At 38.1% G+C, this 20,989-nt stretch overlaps 1 protein-coding gene across 1 annotated transcript in view; it reads left to right on the top strand.

Moving 5' to 3' along the window:
* The window catches only part of CCDC141 (coiled-coil domain containing 141), a 156,079-nt gene extending 145,567 nt beyond the window's left edge, over positions 1 to 10,512 (top strand). The window contains exons 23-24 of the mRNA XM_054562630.1: positions 6,946 to 7,784; positions 10,000 to 10,512. Of these exons, the coding sequence (XP_054418605.1) occupies positions 6,946 to 7,784; positions 10,000 to 10,267 (1,107 nt within the window). The 3' untranslated portion in view covers positions 10,268 to 10,512. The remainder of the gene's footprint in view (positions 1 to 6,945; positions 7,785 to 9,999) is intronic.
* Positions 10,513 to 20,989: the final 10,477 nt, after the last annotated feature.

Below are 20,989 nucleotides of genomic sequence, written 5' to 3'. Positions count from 1 at the left end.
TAAGGTATTTCTAGGCACAAAAATAAAGTATCCAACTAAAATATAAATACTAAACTATTTGGAGAAGTGTTTAAATTATTTTAAAACCTATGCATTACAGATAAATTAAGCATGTAGCAAAAACTGCAAATACTCACAAAATGCAAATGTATCATGATATCAAACATATTATTTAAATCACATCATTTTGGATTTTCCGCCTAAGTCGGTCACTCGCTATTCATAGCTGCTGGACTATAATTACCTCTGGACTTTTTGCTTTGCCAAGCTGCCTGCTCCCTCTGCCAAGGAACTGAGAGGACAGGCAGAATCAACGATATTCTCAACTGCCCCAAATTAATAAAATATATTTCTTGTGTCTCAAGTCTTAAAAAAAGAAAATCTCTCCACTTGTGTACTTATCTCATGGGGAAATAGTTACCTTTCCTTGAAGTCAATACAGTTCCTAGAGCTTGTTTATAGGTCCTTTTCCACAGGTTAAATGTATGTAAAGATCTAGCTCGATTACACTGCCACTGGGCAGCAAGAACCAGTGAGCAAGCTGCCTTTTTCTGTGGGGTGACCTTGAGGCACTTACACCTTGGTTCTTCTCAAAGGCAAAGGAAAACTGCCAAATTGGTCATCTTGTAGGACACTAGTCTTATATCTTAGTCTTTGGTTATTCTGATTGGTCTAAATCAGGATTTTTCAACCTCAATACTATTTATATTTTGGCCCAGAGAATTCTTTGTTGTTTGGGCTGTGCTGTTCATTGTAGGATGTTTAGCAGCATCTCTAGTCTCTATTCACTAGATTTCAAGTAGTTACTCCCCCTCACCACACCCACTTGTAACAACCAAAAATGTCTATAGAAATTTTCAAATATCCCCTGGAGAGCAAAAATCACCCTCATAAGGCAGCTGAAACCACCCTCATAACTAAAACCTACTAGAAAATAATAAAGAATAATATTAAACATATCACATTTTCTTAATTAAGTTTCTAAAAGATACTAAATCCAACATCATATTTTTTAAAATTATGCACATTTCTCTACATTGCCAACCAAATATTTACCAAGATTAAAAATGAAAGTTATTGCGACCAAAGCAAACACACGCATTTATATTTAATCAAAACAGTTTTCTTGCTTTTATTTATTTTTATTTTTTAAATTTTTAATATATAATCTTTATTATTTTTTTTTCCATCACCATTTTGTCCCCTTATCCTCCCCTCCCCTCAGCAATCACCACCCTGTTGTCAGGGTCAAGTTCTTTTCAATAATTAAAAAAGAAGATTTATTTTCACTGAAAAGTTGTTTTTATTTTAATATAAATAAAACAACATGATAGCTCACCAGTTATTTGGGATGAAGGTGAAGGTCCACAATTGTAGCTGTCGAGAACCCTCACTGACATAATTTCGCATATACATTCTGGTACAGTTGGTACAGAAATCAGAACGAAAGGGCAACAGTAGTCTTCACTGTTAAACATCTCAACCTCATTTACCCTCTGACTATCTCTGTCGTTTATACTGTAGGTCCGATGTAATAATTCATCCAAACACCATGTGGACAGGTTAAATGTTGTTGAGGTATCATTGAGTTCAATTTTGACACCCTTAATTTGTGTTGATTTTCCTCAGAAAAATGACGTAATTCAGAACAATTCCACCAAACTCTTACAAGAATGTGTTAATCACAAGATTTTCTCCTGGAAATAGTCAAGTGCTTCTCATTTTTCTGACCCAAAAATGCAGCAGGTGGAATTAGGCAATTCAGTCAATGTAATGGTCATTGCGCTGCTAACAGATTAGTGATGGTATTTTATCCCCAAGGTGAGGACCGAAGCTAAATCCACAATAATATGTGAAAACTCAGGTTAAACAGAGGCACAGAGTATTAAGAGGCTCGCCTAAAGTCACAGAACTGTTCAGTAGAAGGTGAAGGCTTGTGATGCCAACAATTAAGAGTTATAGGATTCTAGCGCTGGAAGGGATTTAACAATCATCTGATCAAATCTCGTTTTACAGTTGAGGAAACTGAGGCCAAAAGAGATTAAACATTTTGCCCTCCAAAAACTACAGAAAAATAGTGTCAGAACTGGGCAGGCAGCCCAGTTGCTCTGAAATGCAGCCATGTGACTCTTTCCACAGGAACAAATGGAGCTCCCAGGAACTGATGCATGGAAATATGCTGTTCTGTAAGGATACTGTAGATTCCCACGCCAGACCTCCCTCCTCTTTGCATTCATCTGTTTACATATGATTATCAAAGCAATAGCATAGAATTACTTCTATACCAAACAATTCAGTGGAGTGCTCTTATCAGACTGAGGGCAGTCCCTGGATCCTCCTCCTCTAATTCTGGTTACCTGGGAGACAGGTGTCCTTGAGACAATTACTTTGAAAAAAGTTGGAAAGAAAAAACATTGTTCACCACATTTTTGCTCTCTTTTTTCTTGTCCACCCACGTGCCCAAATGTGTCAAGTCACTCCTTGGTTGCTCAAAGCTCCTTCCAAATCCCAAAAAGGTCTTTTATAGGCTAAGCCCTGTGTTCAATATCTTTCTTTCTCTACTTCTACTTAGCTTCATTTAATTTTATTTAGCCCAAGATAAGACTATCTATTGAGGTATTTTGGAAGGTAAAGTCTTGCGGTGTTTTCTTAAATTTACCACATAGATGGATGGCTTCCTGCCTTATGTACTTTAAGGACTGGTGCTATACACTCAGTTCAGTGCATGTAGAATATCATCATATTCTGTCGTCCAGACACTCATTGTGTTTGCCTACATGGAAATAATTGTAAATCCAAGTGATTATGTTCATTAATGGAACTGAAAGTTCAGAAATCCTGACAGAGATAAGGTCTGAAGCTACAGGCTTAGGACTAATTAAAAGTTAACTGGCCATGTCCTGGCGGTGTGGTTTAGTTTATTGGAGCATCGATCTGTAAACTGAAAGGTGGTGGGTTTGACTCCCGGTCAGGACACCTGCCTGGGTTGTGAGTTTGGTCCACATAGGGTGCATACAAGAGACAACCCATTGATGTTTCTTTCTCTTTCCCCCTCCCTTCCCCGCTCTCTAAAATTAATAAGCATGTCCTCAAGTGAGGATAAAAATAATAATAATAATATTTAAAATGTTAACTGGTCATTAGATGTGAAAGTGGGTGAAATCTTTGAGGGCGAAGTATGTAGAGATTTGAGAATGTAATCTTCTCTATATAGTTAGAAGTGGGGAAAAGGGAATCAATAAAAAAAGACAAAGAGCAACCAAGGCAATCAGAGAAACACATGGTGAGTGAGCTGTGCTGTGGTGAATTCGATAAGAATTTTCCACCCTTTTTTTCCAGAATTTATCAGATTGATGCCAATCTGACCTATCCATGTTGAGATATATAGATTAATCACCCTTTTTCTAGAAACACACACACAGTTTTTTCTACTGACAGCAAAAAATGGTTTCATGGTAGGAAAATGTGAAAAAATAGTTGGCATTTGTGAATGTTTCAGAACCATTTTCATAAAGGAAGAACTAGCAGACCCAGGAAAGTATAACTCAGTGAGATTTAAAAGGAATTTATATAAAATTCCATAATGATCTAAAAACTAAAAGCTTATTTTCATTTGAAATTAAAGGTAGAAATGCCAAAGGCCAGCATGATTAACTCAGGAAAACTTAAATTAAACTCACCTTATTTTGCTTTCTGAGATGATTGTTTACTGGGCAGTTTTAGGTTAGTGCCATAGGCAAAATTTATTATGGTTTCAGGAAGACATTGGATAAACACACTCATGGTATCTCTCTTAAGGTAAGTGGAAAAATGTGGACTGAGCAAGAGTTTGGCAGGGTTGTAATTGTACCCAGGAGTGTCTAGTAGTTCATCAGCGTCAACCTGGACGGCTTGCCTTGCCCTGGGAGACAGCTGGCCTTGTCCTGACCTGTGTCATGTTCAACATTTTTATCAATGGTATTAATGGACAGAGAAAGTAGGAGATTTTAGTTGATTAAAAACTCAGTGTGAATCAATAGTCCCATGTGGTTCTTATAAAAAAAATAAACAAAAAAGAATTAATACTGTAACTTTAATAAAAACATATATAGATCAAGGAGATGATGATTCTACTGATTGCTTTGCATTCTGGAAAGTAAACAAATAATGGAAATAAACATATTTATGGGGAATATTAATAAGTTGAAAAGTTTCTAAAAAAGTTTTGGAAAACTCATTATTATTGTCAGTAGAAGTAATCTGGTAGTGTTATTTTCTGCAGCAAGTATTTTTATACTTTAGGAATTGTACAGAATGAAAAAATAATATTCTTGGATTACGTTCTTGAGATTGGCACCATCTGAAAGTGAGATACAGCAGTCAGGAATCAATAACCAGGAAAAGCTGGACTGGAGGACATGACTCAGATTTATCTAGAGGGTCTCCCAAAATTTCGTTTCTGATTTAGATAGGTTTGTCTACCTAGCCACTTGGGTGTATACTAGACAGCCACAGGCTTCCTGGTGGGGGGGGGGGGTGTTTCATGCCTTGCAGCCAATGCAAATGTACCCGTTTGGTAGAAGGCCGATCCAGAAGAGAGAACATGAAAGAGACAGAGCTAAGATTCTTCAGTCTCTTCTTCTAAACCCTCAAGCAAGTCAGTCAGTTCCCATTCAGGAGGGAGTGAAGAGTGGGGAGACTAGCCAGGACGTTTATTCAAGTTTCTCTCCCTTTTTGAAAATTTTCAGTCATTTTAAAAACATTATTATTTTCTGGAGAGGCATAGGTTACTCAAAGAAGTCATTAAGGAGTTGCCTGCCCCTGGATGATCCTTTGCTGGGCAAATATACCTGCTTTCCTGTGAAGCAGCTTAAGCCCAGAAGCAGCCGGGCCTTCCGGATGGTGATCAGGATGATAGATGATAGACGTTCCAGGAGTTAAGGCAGAAGACTGGGAGATTTTCAGCGCAAAGAAAGAGACTGAGGGGTTGTGGGGGCAATTCTCCAGCTAGTCAAAGGGCTGTTTTAAAGGGAGAGCAGGTGGACATCCCTGTCACTCCAGGAGGCCCGTTCAGATCCACTGGTGGATTCCAAGGGAAGGCAGCCCTTTGCTAAATAGAGAAAGATATTCTTGACACGAGAAAACATAAAAATATTTTCAAAGAAGACACTCTTCAGGAAAAGTGTTCAAACAAAGGCTGCCAGATGTCATAGAGGAGATTTTTAGACTGAATAAGAAGTTGAGTCAACGCCCCCCTGAAAAGACAAATCAACATTCTACTTTCAGAAAGAAATAAAAAGAGAGGCAGAGCTAAGTTGTAGTAGAAAGACCAAAAGAAAGAGAGGCATTCCCTACTGGATGTATGTTTGTTTTTTGTTTGTTTGTTTGTTTATAATGAGAGGGACTATTAAGAACTTCTGGCTTTTAGACCCAGAATTTAAACTTCTATTAAATTGCTGGAGGAAAAAAAACACAGACACACTTTCTCTACGTTGGGTTTATAATTTCCCTGAAAACAAGTCATGTCTGTCAGCTTGTAGAAGGAGCACTGCTTTATTTTTACTTCCAATCTTCAACCTAAACACACACTTAGTTCTCAAAAATCACTTATAAAGTATGTCAGGAGCAGGACTGCATGCTAAAATGAAGAACTCAAAGCTAAGGCAAGACGTAGCTTTCTTATATGCCTGTGTAGCAATGGGACAAAAACTAGTAATGGTTATTTAAGTAAAAATACAACCAGAATGCTGAAGAAAAGCACAAAAAGAAGAATATGTAGAAGAAGCAAGTTGGGATTGATGAGCTCCCTTTCAGTTTCACTGTTCTCTTGAGCCTTTGCCAGAGAGTATATTTGAGCCTCTTCTTAAGCCAGAGGTGGAAGTGGATTAGTGAGAAGAAATAACAGAACAGTGTGAGCAGTAGTGTTGTGCTGCTATTTATGGTCTCCCAGCATGACTTACACACCATGTGGGACAGAAAGTAAGTGGCAGGTGTTCCTCTATTGTATCTTGGTGTGTTTTGTTGTGAAAGGTCGCACTATGGGACAGTCCAGTTAATATCTACATCCCACACTAAACTATCATCTCCCCGAAGGCAGAGGCTGTATTTACTGTATTCATCATTTCTCTCCAGTGCCAGGAGCAGGGCCGAGTATACCATAGGCTCTTCAGTAGGTGTTTTTCAATGTGAGAATAAAACTAAGGGGCTTTAAGAAAATAAAACTAGTCATTAAAAATGATTTTCTCTGTATGAAATACCTAGAGCTGTCGAATAGAGATAGGGAGTAGAAGGAGCTGGGGGGAGGGAGAATGGAGAATTAGTGTCTGAAGGGCACAGTGTTTCACTGCAGAAAGATGAAAAAGTTCTGGAGATGATTGGCGATGATGGTTGCACAATATTATGAATGGATTTACTGCCACTTAATTGTACTCTTAAAAACGGAAAAATGGTAAATGTTATGCTACATCTAGTTTACCATAATAAAAAAATAAAATAAAAACAATGGCTTTCCTGAGAAGGGAGAGGGATCATTCTCGTAGAGTCCGAGAGACCACCTAACAAGGGAGCTTCTGATGTTTGGGATCTGTGCTCACCTGGAGTGCAGGCAACTAAACCAAAGCAGAATTGGCTGGTGAGAGGAGACTCCTCAGATTATGATTTGAAAAGACATTTATCTAGTCCACCCTCCATTAGAGATGATAACTACGCTTTCCTCTCTTCTATTTCGCAAGGTCTATCACATTTCACTCAGATACTGGAGGTCAGTTTACCGATTCCCTCATCATGGAATGGAACTGTTCCCCGGGTGAAATAGACAAATGGTTTCAAGTTCTGTAACGCTGGAGCCAGGGCCCCAAGCTCCACCTCACTGTAGCTTTTCTCAAGTTGTGTCTCTGACGTTGAGTCTGAGACATGGAAAAAGGAAACTCAATGACTAATGCAAAGCTTTGGCTTTCTGTTTTGAAGGAGCAGGTGCAGGTAACGGATATTTTGGCCATCAACGGAGCAGGAGAGGGCCTGCAGCAGCTCTCCTCTGGCAAAGGGGGCGGTGCCCGAGGCCCGCTCCTGCCTGCGGACATGCTTTCAGGAGAAGAACACGAGTGTGTCTCACCCGATGACATCTCCTTGCCTCCACTCCCCGGGAGCCCCGATTCCCCCCTTGCCCCGTCTGACATGGAGGTAGAGGAACATGCCAGCCCCTCCCTCAGCCTTCACATAAGCAGCCACAGGATGCAGACTGGGGCCAGCGGTCCAGGGGAGGCCCCGGAATCTGGCCTCCCACCACCTGCTGCTTTTGCTGATACTTGCGATGATAAGAGAGAAACATTTTCAAGTGATTTCGAGAAGCCTCACCCCCACTACAAAGCTGAGCCCCCATTGACCTCCAGAGGACTTCTGGAAAAGAGTACAGCCATCAGCAAAATCAGTGCTAAACACCCTGAGAGCATGCCGAGTGAACTGCATGAGAGAGCTTTACAACAACACCTGCAGGCTCAGGAAAGTTTGCTAGAAACACGGGAGAAAATGCATGCTGATAATAATGTCACTAAAACCCGAGACAGGCTGCATGCTTCCCAGGATGCTTTCTCGGGCCTGGGGTTTCAATTAGACCCCAGCCGGGCCTATCAGAGGCAAATGGTTCCCCGAGAAGAGGTTAAAAGTACGTCAGCAAAGAACAGCGTGGTCAGCCTAGCTGGCCAGGCACCTAATTTCTCCAGGCTCCTGTCTAATGTAACTGTCATGGAAGGTTCTCCAGTGACTTTGGAAGTCGAAGTAACAGGATTTCCAGAGCCTACACTGACATGGTGGGTAGCCTATAATGACAAGCCCTAAAGAGAAACAAGTTCAATCACTGAGCAAGTCATTCACGTGCTCTAACTGAAAGGTTTAGGGACAGCCGGGTAATAATAGCCTGCGACACTGCAGCTCTGCATGACTCCAGCTCACATCAAGCCCCCAACTCTTATTTTAATAGTGGCATGACTAATACCCTGAAGGAAAAAAAAAGTAACCTTATAAAATAATAATTTAACGAACTCCAAAAACACTGCGACTTAGTTGTGCTATTTTTCTATCAGTGTAACATTCCACATTTCTGAAGACAATGGGTTGAAATTTTTTCCTATTGTTTATTTTTACATAAGCATGAAAATTTTGTGGTTTAACATCTCTTATTTAATTAAAAAACTTAAGAATTTGGGTTTTCCCCTTTTCTTTCATTTACCTATCTCAGCTTCTTTTCCAAGTATTCACTCACGTCACTTTTGTAGAATTTGTTTCTTTCACTAAGATTTCTTTTTATACATTTCTTCAATGTGAGAGATGGAATAAAAAGTATTTTTTTCACAGTTACTCCCAGTGACGGGTAATAAACCCATTTTTGAAAGATGTAATAACTGAGCTGTGAACACTATGATTTCACTATGGAGATACTATATTTTAGCCTATTAATTTCATAAAAGTAAACTGCAGAATACAAGTTTTGATTCATGTACTATTGTTGTAAAGGCAGTTTTAATTTTCTCAATACTCGGATTAGTTTTAAACATTTAGAAATTTTTCCTCCTTAAGTAGATTTATTTGAGGATAAAGTTACAAATTTGTGGGAATGAGTTTATATTTCTAAAGTAAAATAACATTTCTTTATCATAATGTTTTAGTAGATATTAATTTATTAGTTTCAGCTACTGTGTGTGTGCGCACTGGTGGTACTTGAAATGTGAATCGGTTATCTAAAGAATTTATGAGAAAACTTTGGTTTCTCGGATTAAAAGAAACTGCACTTGTGCTACAGTGCATCCATTTATATGCCTTTTGATTTATTTTGCTGTTTTTACAATTGCATGCTTTTTACAGATCAGGGATTTCATATTTATTAATTTAAAAGATATTTAATTCATCATTAAATATCAATTTACACTAAAGAAAAATGTTGTCTGAAGTGTTTCTTGTTTTAGTCCGCATAACAAATATCTTAGTTAGTATATATTATTAAGGAACTATTGCAACTATAATAATGAAGAACTATTATAAAAAAAATCTTGCCCTCAGATTTGCAATTTTGTTCCATTAGCAATTGGCAAGATGTCATACATTCTTAGGACACTCAGAAAAATGCAAAGTTATCACTTAGGCAATGGGAACAGAAAACAATTCAGGTTTGTCACACATCTTATGTAGAGGAACATAGATATAAATAAAACAAGAATCTAGAATAAAAATAAACAAATTATTTGCTTTGTAAAAAGATGCAGCTAAGCACACATGTTCTTAGGAAACTCTTAGAAACATGTCATTAACAGTAATAATCCAAATATATAAATGCCTTTTATAATTAGAAATAGTTTTTTTCTATTTCTAATTATGTATTTGAGACAAATGTATTTGAAAAAATAAAATTAAATTAAAAAATATGTTTTATAAAAAAAGAAATAGTTTTTTTCTAAAAAAATTAATTCATTAATTAAATCAACTCACTTCTCTAAGAAATGCTCTATAATAAGTACCTTCTTCTAAAACAGCACATTGGTATTCTCATGTGGCTCTTATGGGATGAATATAATGGGGCAGAGGAGTATCACCCAATGCAGATTCTAGACATCACAAGCTGCCGGTCCATAGCAGCTGAAAGAACGAGGGAGACCAAATAGGGGGGGACCAGTTCCCATTCTAGATAATTGCCATGAGCAAGTGGTGCCCCATTGTGACCAGATGGCCTATTTTTTGAGAATGGTTAGATATCTGAATTTTCATATGCAGCATTCCAATTTCTAAATGGTGTCAAAAAAATCGATTTTTAAAAAGCGTGGTCTGAGCCGATCAGGCATTTCTCTGGCCACCAGCTGCCAACCTCTGCTTGAAGGATAAGCGGCCCCAATGGAATTTGTGGTAGCTGCAAAGTTCGTGCTTATACTAGAGAATATTGCAGTGGTAATGGGCTTATTTGCATTGGTTTTTAGAAATTGGATATGATATGAATAAACAATGATCCTGACTTTAAAAACTGACTCTCTGCTTCAGGTACAAGAAGGGCCAGAAATTGTCTGCAGATGGACACTTACAGGTTTCACACAAGGAGACAAGACATTCGGTGTTCATTCCGAAGGTATGCGGGGCAGACGCAGGCCTCTATGTGGCTCGGGCCCAAAACTCTAGTGGCAATCTCTCTTCCAATGTCATCCTCCATGTGACAGGTAACCGCAGGCCACCAATCACAAGAATAAACTGGATAACACTGTGTGTCATCTATGTCAGTGTATCGCTAATGTACTGGCTGCTCCTGCGGTAACTGGGCTTCACCCCCACGGATGTGACTCTCACAAGCCTAAAGGACAATAAAGTTGTTCATTTTCCTGCATCTCCCACAAAGCATCCCCTACCAAGAGCCCCTCCATTCTGACCCTATTTCTTGTTTGGCTAATACCACTGTTTGGTGAAATAATCCAGTTTTCTTCAGTGCTTTAATCTATTAAAGGACTGAAGGAGGAGACTGGTAAACTATCTGCCGTGGATAAGCATACATTTTTTTTTTGTATTCTACAAAGAGATGTGTTCAACGTAAAACACAGTAAAAGTGTACTATGTTTACTCCCTCCTAATTTAGGAACAGGCAGATCAAGGCTCACAGCATAGACATGTGAGTCAAATTTCAAATCCAAATGCTTAAAAATGTATTTTTTAATTGTACTCATAAATATCTCTGTAGAATAACAGTAGGGACATTGAACTGAAGTACTAATTTTCATTTGTGCATTAGGTGTCCTTTAATTTTGCTTTTCATGTTTTGACCTCATTTATTGAAATATATTCTATGTGGCTTTAATGTAGCCTACATTCCCAAGGCTGAGATAACTCTGTACATAACCACTCCACTTGTTGATCTCATGGGTTTGACATTGGAGAATAGATGTGCCGTCAACTTTAAATGGAGTTTCAAACTTCCAGCAGCTATGCATGTCAAAGAGCAAGATGGAACACAGGCATTGAGAATGGACCAACATTATTCCGGTCATTCCACTGATGTTTTGGGCAGCCATGTATATGTACGATGGCAACCAGTTCCTCCTGCTTCTAATCTTGATTCTGCTGCTGACCATCCTTGCAGCCTATGATGAGGCATATTAGTGCCTCAATTTCCATTTGGAAAATTGGTTCATCATCTACCTCTTGGACAATTGAGGGTTTTCATTTCATGTCTTATAAAGATCTGGGAAATGAAAAGCATGCAGTGAGGCTAAAGGTAATCATATTGTTTAATGTAATTTGTCATCACACTGCCTCCTGCCTGCTGTTTTTCTTTCAGAAGTTGTTTCTTTAGAATATTGAATTAAAATATGGGTGTAGTATGTGATCTCTAATTATTTCCTTGTGAGAAAATTATGTTTATAAATTGGAGCTTAAATTCCTCTCTAATTTCTTAAGACTACATCCTTTTCAGAGACTTGAAATTAAACTCAGGAGGATGTATTTAGTATGATCTATGGGGGGAAAGTGACATAAGATGAATTCTGTCCTTTATTATAATTATCACTGCAGTTTTGAAGAATGTTCAATACCTTTATGAAATATATTATTCAGAAAAGGGGATTATCTTTTTGGCTCCTTTTAAAAATAAATGTGAACAAGAGATGCATTTGTTTTTAGATTTTAAACAGAGTCTTGTCATCCTAGGGTAAAATCTTGAGTTGAAAGAATAATTCACTATAGGTTTTTTTATGAACGGAAGGAATTAATTATGTTGCTCTAAGACTGTCTACAAATAATAAAATATTTAAATGTAATATATTCAAGTCAATATTAAAAAGTTACTGAATGTCATCTTAAGATGTGAAGTGTGTGGTTGAGTAAAAAGTTGCATTTTTTTGTGCTGCATATTTAGTTTAATTAATATATTAACTCTCTTAATTTTCTTCCAAGTTCTGACATAAACCTATCAAAAGCTTATATACACAGCATCCCAGGAAATACATAGTCTCCTAACTCTCCTATCCTTTTGATCTGGTTTCAAGTATTTTGCACATCTCTCCTAACTGCTATTCCCATGTTGAAGCTAAAGAATGAAATCTATTCTTGTCCCAAGAGGACAGGCAGGACCAGGTAACAGATTCTTGTCCCACCCTCTATCTCTGTCTTGTTAATTTGGTGGGATCTCCTTTCCCATTTTTGTCAGCTTGGTTGCATTTGTGGTTTGGGGTTTTTAAGGCATGAGGACTTCAACAATTGCTTCACCTGTTACATGCCATTTAATTCTTTTGGAGAGCAGGGTGGGATATATGTACATGAGGTCTGTCCAGAAAAGGCCGCCATCATTAATGTAACAAGAACAGTTTGCATGACATTACTGTAACCTGGCAGCCAAGGAGAGTGGACTGGAATGCTCCTGCGCAGACAGTGACTTCACTGTACTAGTCAGTGGGGGCAGTAGACGCCATTGAATGAACATGTGTATTTTATGGCTATTGTGTTCAAACTGACTAAGAAAGTAGAGCAATGCATCTGCATCAAATCTTGTGTTAAGCTTGAGCATTCCTTCGCAGACACTATTTGGATGATTCAGAAGGCCATAGCTATGGGCAACTGGCAATTAACAATACACCAGGTCATGCGTCTCTCCTGCAGAGTTTTTGGCAAAAAATCAAATTACTCAGGTGACTCGGCCCCTCTCCAGCCCAGATTTGGCACCCTATGACTTCTGTCTTTTCCCAGAACTAAAATCACCTTTGAAAGGGAAGTTATTTCAGACCATCAATGAGATTCAGAAAATATGACAGGGCAGCCAATGGTGACTGGGAGAACTGTGTGAGGTCCCAAGGTGCCTACTTTGAGGGTGACCAAGGCATCATTGTTTCTTGTATCATGTATTTTCTTCAATAAATATCTTTATTTTTCATATTACATGGTTGGATACTTTCTGGACAGACCTCACATATTCATGGTGCATGAATAAATAAGGTATATGAAGCCTCTGCTATGTTTGATGTATTTATCAAATATAAGATTATGTATATGATTATATATACACACACACACATATGTACATACATACATAGAGTTCAAATATTGGGAAAAAGCATTACACAGATATTCAAGATATATTTCAGATAGCTTTCTGTGTATCTTTCAGTGTCTACTTATGTACCTACCTACCTACCTATCTACCTACCCACCTATCAGTTGACTATCTAATAATTCCCACAGCAGTAAAGAATAATTAGCTATTGGTTATATTTAAACTTCAAAGACTTAAGTGTGATTTTCCTTTTTGCTAGGACTTCTGCCTTGATCAAAGAATTCTTCTTATGAAAGTATGAACTAAAATTATTGGTTAAAAAAGGAAAAACCTAGTAACTTCAAATGATTCTATTTTAAGCTATAATTATGATTTTTACCCTTTAACTTATAGAAAAAATTCTGGACATTAATATCAAAACACTTTTCAACCAGAAAATGAAAAGAAAGATTAAAGAGAATACACACTTGACACCATAAAGGAGTACAACACAAAATGCATGTTGAGCTTCCTACGAGGCAAAATCACTAAGTTTTCCAGTTCTGGTTTTCTAATAAAAGGATGGAAGATAAGACATCCTTTTGGTGGTTTGTCACACTTGGTGATAAAGTTCTTCTCACACTGAATTCCAGGAGAAATTTACTGTATAAATCCTTTATATTTGAATCTCTGCATATTTTATAATATCTGCTATACTTGGGAAAAGAAGCGGGAAAGATTTAGCTGTTTGATTCAATAATGTTAACCACCACATATGGTCAAGACACAGACTTAAAATAGGTTACTGCAAGAGCCTTCTAGCTGCTTCACTTAAGTTTAAATCCCTTCAAGTAGTATACAAGATCTTTTCATATTTGGCTTCCCCTTCCCAGGTTCCTTTCCATCCTTTCTGACCTCCTCTCCCCTCCAAAGCCAACTGAATTTCAGGTGTTGACCTTATCATGCTCTTTCTTCCCTCTAGTCCTTTCTCCCCAGAACTCCCTGGCTACATTCTACTCTATCTACATGTAGCTTAATGCCAGCTTATTTTTCCAGTTCATTTGAGACACTGCTCCCCACAGGAAGTCCTCTGACCCATCAAGGGGAGTGTAGCGGTCCCTGCCATGTGCACAGTCAGCACCAAAGCTGCCCATCTCATGGCCTGTGCTACATGGCATGGCAACTGCATGTTCGAGCATCTGCTCCTCTGGCTAGAGTATGAGATGCTGATCAGCAGGACCTTCGCAGCCCTGCCCATCATCATATTCCCAGCACCCAAGACATAGTCACACTTTATTATATTTCATGAATTGTTGCCAGAGGTAAACAAAGATAAACTTAGCTTGTATTTTCTTTCTTGTGTTTGTTTTTTGTTTTTGGAAAGAGGGGGTGAGGGAATGTAAAAAGAGAAAGATGTGTTTGTTACCTGATTATTCTTCCTTATTATGAATATTACCCAATCATAATCAGCTTCTGGCCATGAAGTATGTATAAAACACTTACCTAACCTATAAAACTGACTTGAGAACCCCCCCAGATCCTCTGGGCTAGCCCTTGATTGAAACTTCAAACTGAAAGGCACCAGTGGATGCTGGCTCTAGTGGTCACAATAACACTGAGCAGAAAAGAGGCAAAATCCAGGGCCGTTGTCCCATCAGTGTAAAGCAGATGAAATCAGGCATGAACCTGTTCAGGTGTCAGTGCAGAAGTGGAGTCTCCGCTCTCCATGGCTACACGCTAACTGCCTAAACCAGAACCAGAACTCTGGAGAACACGGTGCAAATTGTCAATATTTTATTGTAGCTGGGACTCAGTAGTCTGGTTGTGAACAGACGTTATTTGAAACCAGCATTTCATTCATATGCGTAAATATATTTTAGAAAGGCCAAATCCAAGAACTTGGATTATTTGAATTCCAAATGAAGGAAGGAAATAGTACAGCATCCTGTTCCACTTTGTTTTTATTCATGACCATTCCTTACTAGAAATTGCCATCTGAAGCTTTTCGACATTTCTGTTGTACCTACAGTGTTTTAAGTGTATCCATGAAATAAATTAGTTGAAACAAAATAAAATATTTCCTCCTAGCATGCTCTGATGTTGTGCTTGTCAATGCAAATGCCAAAGCATGACAGACTGTTTTCCATTTATAATAAGCAGAATCTTGAACTGCATCAGAGAGCCCAAAGATTGGCATTCACGAGAGGAGGGTGTCCTGCTTAAAGCAACAATTCATTTCCTCTGCTCTCATCACGAGATGAGATTCGAATGTTATCAGCAGTGTATAAGTTCCACCTTAACTGGGAAAGAACAAAGCTACTAATCTGGCCTTTCCAACCATTTCTGTGGCGGGTGACAGTGTGTGGAACCTCAGGAATCACCCAGGCATCGGTGGTGACTGTTTGGGGGTGACATGCCTCCAGATGGGCAGTCTGATTCTTTGGCCAGGTCGCTCTTCCTTTCATTCGATGGATAGGTCCTCTTTTTTATAAAATAGGAGGTTTTTTATTTTATTTCCTCCTTAAAGTAAGAGGATTTACTTTTCCTCCTTTTATAATGGAGTATTAAAAAACCCTTTCTTTTATAGCATAAAATTACCGTAACACCCTATCATCCTCAAAGGACAAAGCACAGGAAGAATTGTATAGACAAGAATATTTGAGTGCATTTGTTTCCATGCAGCACAATAAAAAACCAGGGGGAAATGAAACATTTTAACCAAAGGAGTAGCTGGAAAACATCCATTCACCCTTTTTCTTTAAACCAGAACCATGATAGTTACATAATTTGAAGTTTTCAATCTGTATTCAGATGGCTTCCTGCTATGGCTTTTTTCCATTTAGAATCCACTTAAATCAATATTTGTGAAATACAACTTGGCAGAGGTAGCTAATGAAATAAACTTTTCCCTTTGTCATTCAACAACTGTCCTCTCCCAAGAACTTTATTGATTCAAACAACTACAACGTGGCATTTTTTATCTTATGTTGACATTAAAAATCATTTAATAAAATCTTTTAAAGATAGAATTCAAAAAATGAACTATAGAGAAATACTTTACTTGTGGCCAGTAGTCTCTATCCCATAACATTCTCGTGATGCTGAAGCCCCCTTTGTGTGCAGTAAGTATTATGCAACCACAGACATGCTGTGGACCAACACAACAGTTGGAAACACAGACAAAGTAGGAATCCAGCTACCTGGCAGAATGAGAAAGGCTAAAATGCCCACCCGCTCCAAAATCTTCTCTAAGCAACCTTCCCCTGCCCAGGGGTCTGCCTGTGAGTGAAGCTAAAGCAGCTCCAGAAGATGCCTTTTCAAATGCATGTTTATTCATTTCTATTACTCTTAAGGGTATAATAGAATCACCCTTAAGGGTGTAAGCGAATCCTCGTCTTATTCTTGTGCAGAAATGGGATCTTTGGGAACCTGGAAGATTTGGACTGTATGCTGTGTTCCACTAAGTGTTGGGAAATGTAGGCAGGAAGGGAGAAATAGGCAAACATCAGGGTGAGGAAACTGAGTGTCAGCTATGGGTTTCATCTTCCCTCTCAGGGTGAATTTCCTAAGGATTGAGCAAACTCCTGTGTGTGGGGAGTAAATGTTTGTGGGGAACGCCTGAGAGGAAGTTAGGGGCCATAATAACATGTGTCTGCATATTTTTGTTACCCACTTTGAGGACTGTACTGGGTGGCAAAAGGTGTCTGTGTGGTCCCTAAATCCAGTGACTGGTGTTCTTACAAGAAGACGTGATAGAGATGGAGGCAGAGAGGAGAGGCACAGGAAAAGGCCATATGACAGTGGAAGCAGAGATTGGTGTCACTCAGCTGCTGTGAGCCATGTGGCAAGAGCAGCTGCCACCACAGCAACAAGAAGAGGCAGTGAGGATTCATCCCTGGAGACTTCAGAGATTCTCAGTCAACGTTGTACTGAAAGTCTTAGCTAGTGAGTAAGACAAGAAAAGGAATGTCTCCCATATTGGAAAAGAAGAAATAAAACCATTGTTTCTTATAGGTAGCATGATTTTCTATGTAGAAAATTTCAAAAACCTGCTAAAAAACTCTTGGAACTAGTAAGTGACTATAACAATTTCATCAAAAGCAGAAAGCCTGCAACCATTGCATCCAGAGGAAAGGAGGAAAGTTGGCAAAAACAAAAAAACAAACAAAAAAAACACAATCAACCATCTTCAGAAACCAAAGCAACATGAATTTGTCCCTTTTCTAGAAATTGATTACAGACATCATGGATATTTCTTAACTAGTTGCAACATCTAACACGGTTTTTCTTGCAGCTTCCTGTGATATTTTGGTGGGGGGGGCAGTGAAAAGAGGTAAATTATTTGAAAGATACAGTGCTCATCAGAGCAAGAGAGTACTTGATGTGGAACATGAATCAAACTTGATCATTTGCTGGCCTTTATCATCCTCAGTAGACCCCGGGAAAAATTAGAAAGACATTGATTGTAATGGCAGTGTTGTAAAGCCGAGCTTCTCCAACATTAACGCATTAGAAGAAAAGGAGTCCTTTTGGCCTCTGACATCCAGTCCCAGAGCAGTGATTTACCAAGTGGCGCCCTGCTGCAGTGCAGGGATGAGTGTATCTCTCAAAGACAAGCACGTCCATATCTGCAGGGACGGGCCGCCTAGCTCCAAGATTTCTTGGAGAAACCAGAGCTAAGAGCCGTCAGCCATTATATTACACTCTAAAAACTAATCAGTTTTGTAAAGTCATATCCTGTGCTATTAATTAAAAAAAGAATACAAATGACTATTTTGGCAACTACATTTAACTGAAAACTTTTCAATGAAACGAAACATTTTGTATTTTCTAAATGTGAACTGTAACCACTTTCTTCAGTTCCATGTTCTTATGTTCAAAGGTCATTTTTGGTCCCATATGTCATCTCTCTAAAATACAATGGTATTGTACTATATCACTTAAAAGAAAACTAACTGATGCACTACAAAAGCCAAGTATTAAACTTGTGTTTTATCAAAGGCTTTGTAAATATAATCATAGAAACAATGGAGCACTGTTAAGACTGATCCATGTCTTATTAATGGGTATGCAAGCAAAGTACTCTTTGTAGATTATGTTCAAACCTATGTACATTACATGATTGTACAAATATTCATTTTCTATTACAATTAAAAATGAACCGTGGACACCATGAAGAATGACTCAGGCTTCATAGGATATTCATGTGTGAGTCATAACCACAGTCTAAGGCGCTGGTGCGGGTCGTCTTGGCATGACTCCCACTCTTCTGTGCTCTACCTCCAAACACTCTGGGTAAAAATTCAGTCAGAGAGATGATGCCATCTCACAGAGAACCTCAGAATTATAAAAATCTGTATAGTTTCTTTAAATGTGAGGCGTTGTTGGCTGGCTTAATCACAGTTCTGTAGCAAGCATGTTACATGTATTCAGTATCATTATCAATTAATAAATATCAATTCCAAGTTTTTTATTTTGGTGATACAAGTGTGTATGTGTGAGAGAGTGTGTGTGTTTTATGTACCTACTCAGAATGAGTTCTCACCTACATGAGATAGGTAATATATAGAATGCCCAGATGATGTGTGATACTGTGATATAATCAGGTTAGAAAAACACTTCATTTTAATGGTACCGATGCCATGAGCAGCTGATGGCCAAGAGTTCATGAAGAAATAGGTTTTTCTTATTTTAACAGTCATATAATACAGATGTGCTTATATGCATGCTACAAGATGAAACACTCAGCAAGCATCCAGTTTTTAAAATGTATAATTGAAAACCAGTATATTTCAAACCGTTGATAAAAAGGGGGAAAATACTGTTCAGATAAACATGTATCAACAACATATACATATATCATCTCCCAAAATAAATCCATTTATATCCCTCATAGATAGCAATACAAAAAGATTTATTTATAAATAGAACTTTGAGGTCACTTTTATTTAAGTGTAATATTATAAATCATGCTCAAGAAGCAGCTGTTGGTTTTTAACTCATTGACTATTGTTTTTGAATTTTTCATATAAAGTACTGAATGTAGGTTCTTAAAGATGGGCTTTTCTAGTTCATTTCTCAAGGTTATTAAAGCACATATGATTACTACAGGAGTAAATGTGTTTTCTTTTTTTTATTGTTAATGGTTTGTGCATACTGCTAATGAAATACATGTATGTCTACTAGGTACCTGTAAACAATAGAATTTACTCGTCCTTTTTTTTAGTTCTACTAGAAGTTCTTTACAATGTAATTTAACATTAAAGTCCTGTAAAGGTAATAAGTCTAATCTACCTCATTCACCCTTTTGCAAATAGGGGATATTTATTCTTGTATGAACATTGACTCACAAATGCTCTTAACAAATTCTCTAAATAAATTACTCCAATTCAAGAGGAAAAATCATCCTGGTAGTTAATATTTGATAGAGAACATCTATTTCACATCCCATTGCATAACAGTGATTTGTTTTATAACAGGACAGTAATCAAAGCAAATGAAGACAATTTTCTAAAGTTAAATGTGCTGATTTCTCACTGGGGTACTAACTACGGAATTTATTTCTCCTTTACTTTCTCATCATTTTATTAATTTTAATGGGCAAATGTTTAGGAACAATAAAATAATAAACAGTTTCTTTTGTCTGGCACTAAGTATCTAATTGTGTACTGCTTAGCTAATTTAACCCAATGGTCATATTAAACATTTTCAGGTTCGTGGAAATGTGCTGGAGAAGTTTACTGAAATGGAATTCCATGTCAGACATAACTAGGAAATATTATCTAAGGCAGTAAGTAGGTAGGTGAGATTTGATGAAGACAAAACAGCAAACAGTAGCTGTACACACATGAAGAAACGACAAATGGGATGGAGGATGGGAACCATTATCAGTGCTGAAGAGAAAATGCAAATCCAGTTATGACGGTGTGTTCATGTTCTTCTCTATGGTGTTCATAAAAAAAAATAGTGTCCTCCTTTCTCTGTTCTGCTTTGGAATAAAAACATATACTCATATATATTTGCATATACATCCATATATATTGACAAACTTGCATATGAATGCATCCAACTATGTGTGTGTGTGTGTGTGTGTGTGTGTGTGTGTGTGTGTGTGTGTGTGTGTCCATAATAGGTGTCCTCTGAAAATCTTGCAAAGACTTGCTTTGGAGAGTCATCCCAGACACCCTTCTCTGTCTCCACATGACCATTCCACCTGAGATGCCTTGGGCTAGCTTCAGGGAAGTTTCCTCCACTTTAGAATGCAGAAACTGTCATGTAAACTTCTCAGGTTTATCCTTTTTGAGGCAACCTGCAAAGCTTCGGGTTGGTAGAAAAGAGGAACATCTCTTCATTGCAGGTCCACACTTGACAGTCTCTGGCTTTCATACCTGATTTTCTCTCAATGAAGAGTTACTATAAAGGAGGATGAAAGTATTTTTCACACCTGCTATAGAACTACGCGCCCTAAAAAATAAGTTGCTGAAGCCAGCTGCTTGGTTTTTTGGCTGGTGTGTCTTTTACAGCCTTCCTACAGAGGACTGGAAGCATCCACATCACTGAGTGGCTTGTGGAAAATGAAGATTCTCCGATTCCACCCCAGACCTACTGAATCAGAATCTGCATTTTAGCAAGATTCTCAAGTCATGTTTATGCATATTAAAGTTTGAGAAATGGTGTTTTAGAGAATATCTTGGTTTTCAAAGTGTTCCAGCCTTGTGTGCAGTCATTTCATATCAGTGACATCTGTGCTCCAATTTGTATGATTCAAAATGCAAGGCTCCAGCATAGAAACATTGAGATAGATTGACAGCTTTCTATAGCAGAAATAGTAAAAGGTGTTAGAATGGTATCAGACCACTCTGAACCCTGTGGAGTCCAGTTTGGACATCATATGTATAATCAGATAGTTTTGACAATGCGTGGTGATTAGGCAATGACATCAAAAACTTTGCAAAATAGGAACCAGGAAAAATGGCAAACTTCTATGTTCCAAACCCACAGTGCTGCCTGACTCAGAAGCCT

This window comes from Pteronotus mesoamericanus, unplaced genomic scaffold, assembly GCF_021234165.1.
Source record: "Pteronotus mesoamericanus isolate MK-2021 breed Mesoamerican mustached bat unplaced genomic scaffold, CSHL_Meso_final scaffold_651, whole genome shotgun sequence".
NCBI classification, from domain to species: Eukaryota; Metazoa; Chordata; class Mammalia; order Chiroptera; family Mormoopidae; genus Pteronotus; species Pteronotus mesoamericanus.
The sequence above is the reverse complement of the archived record's forward strand: the minus strand, read 5'-3'. Positions and strand labels throughout refer to the sequence as shown.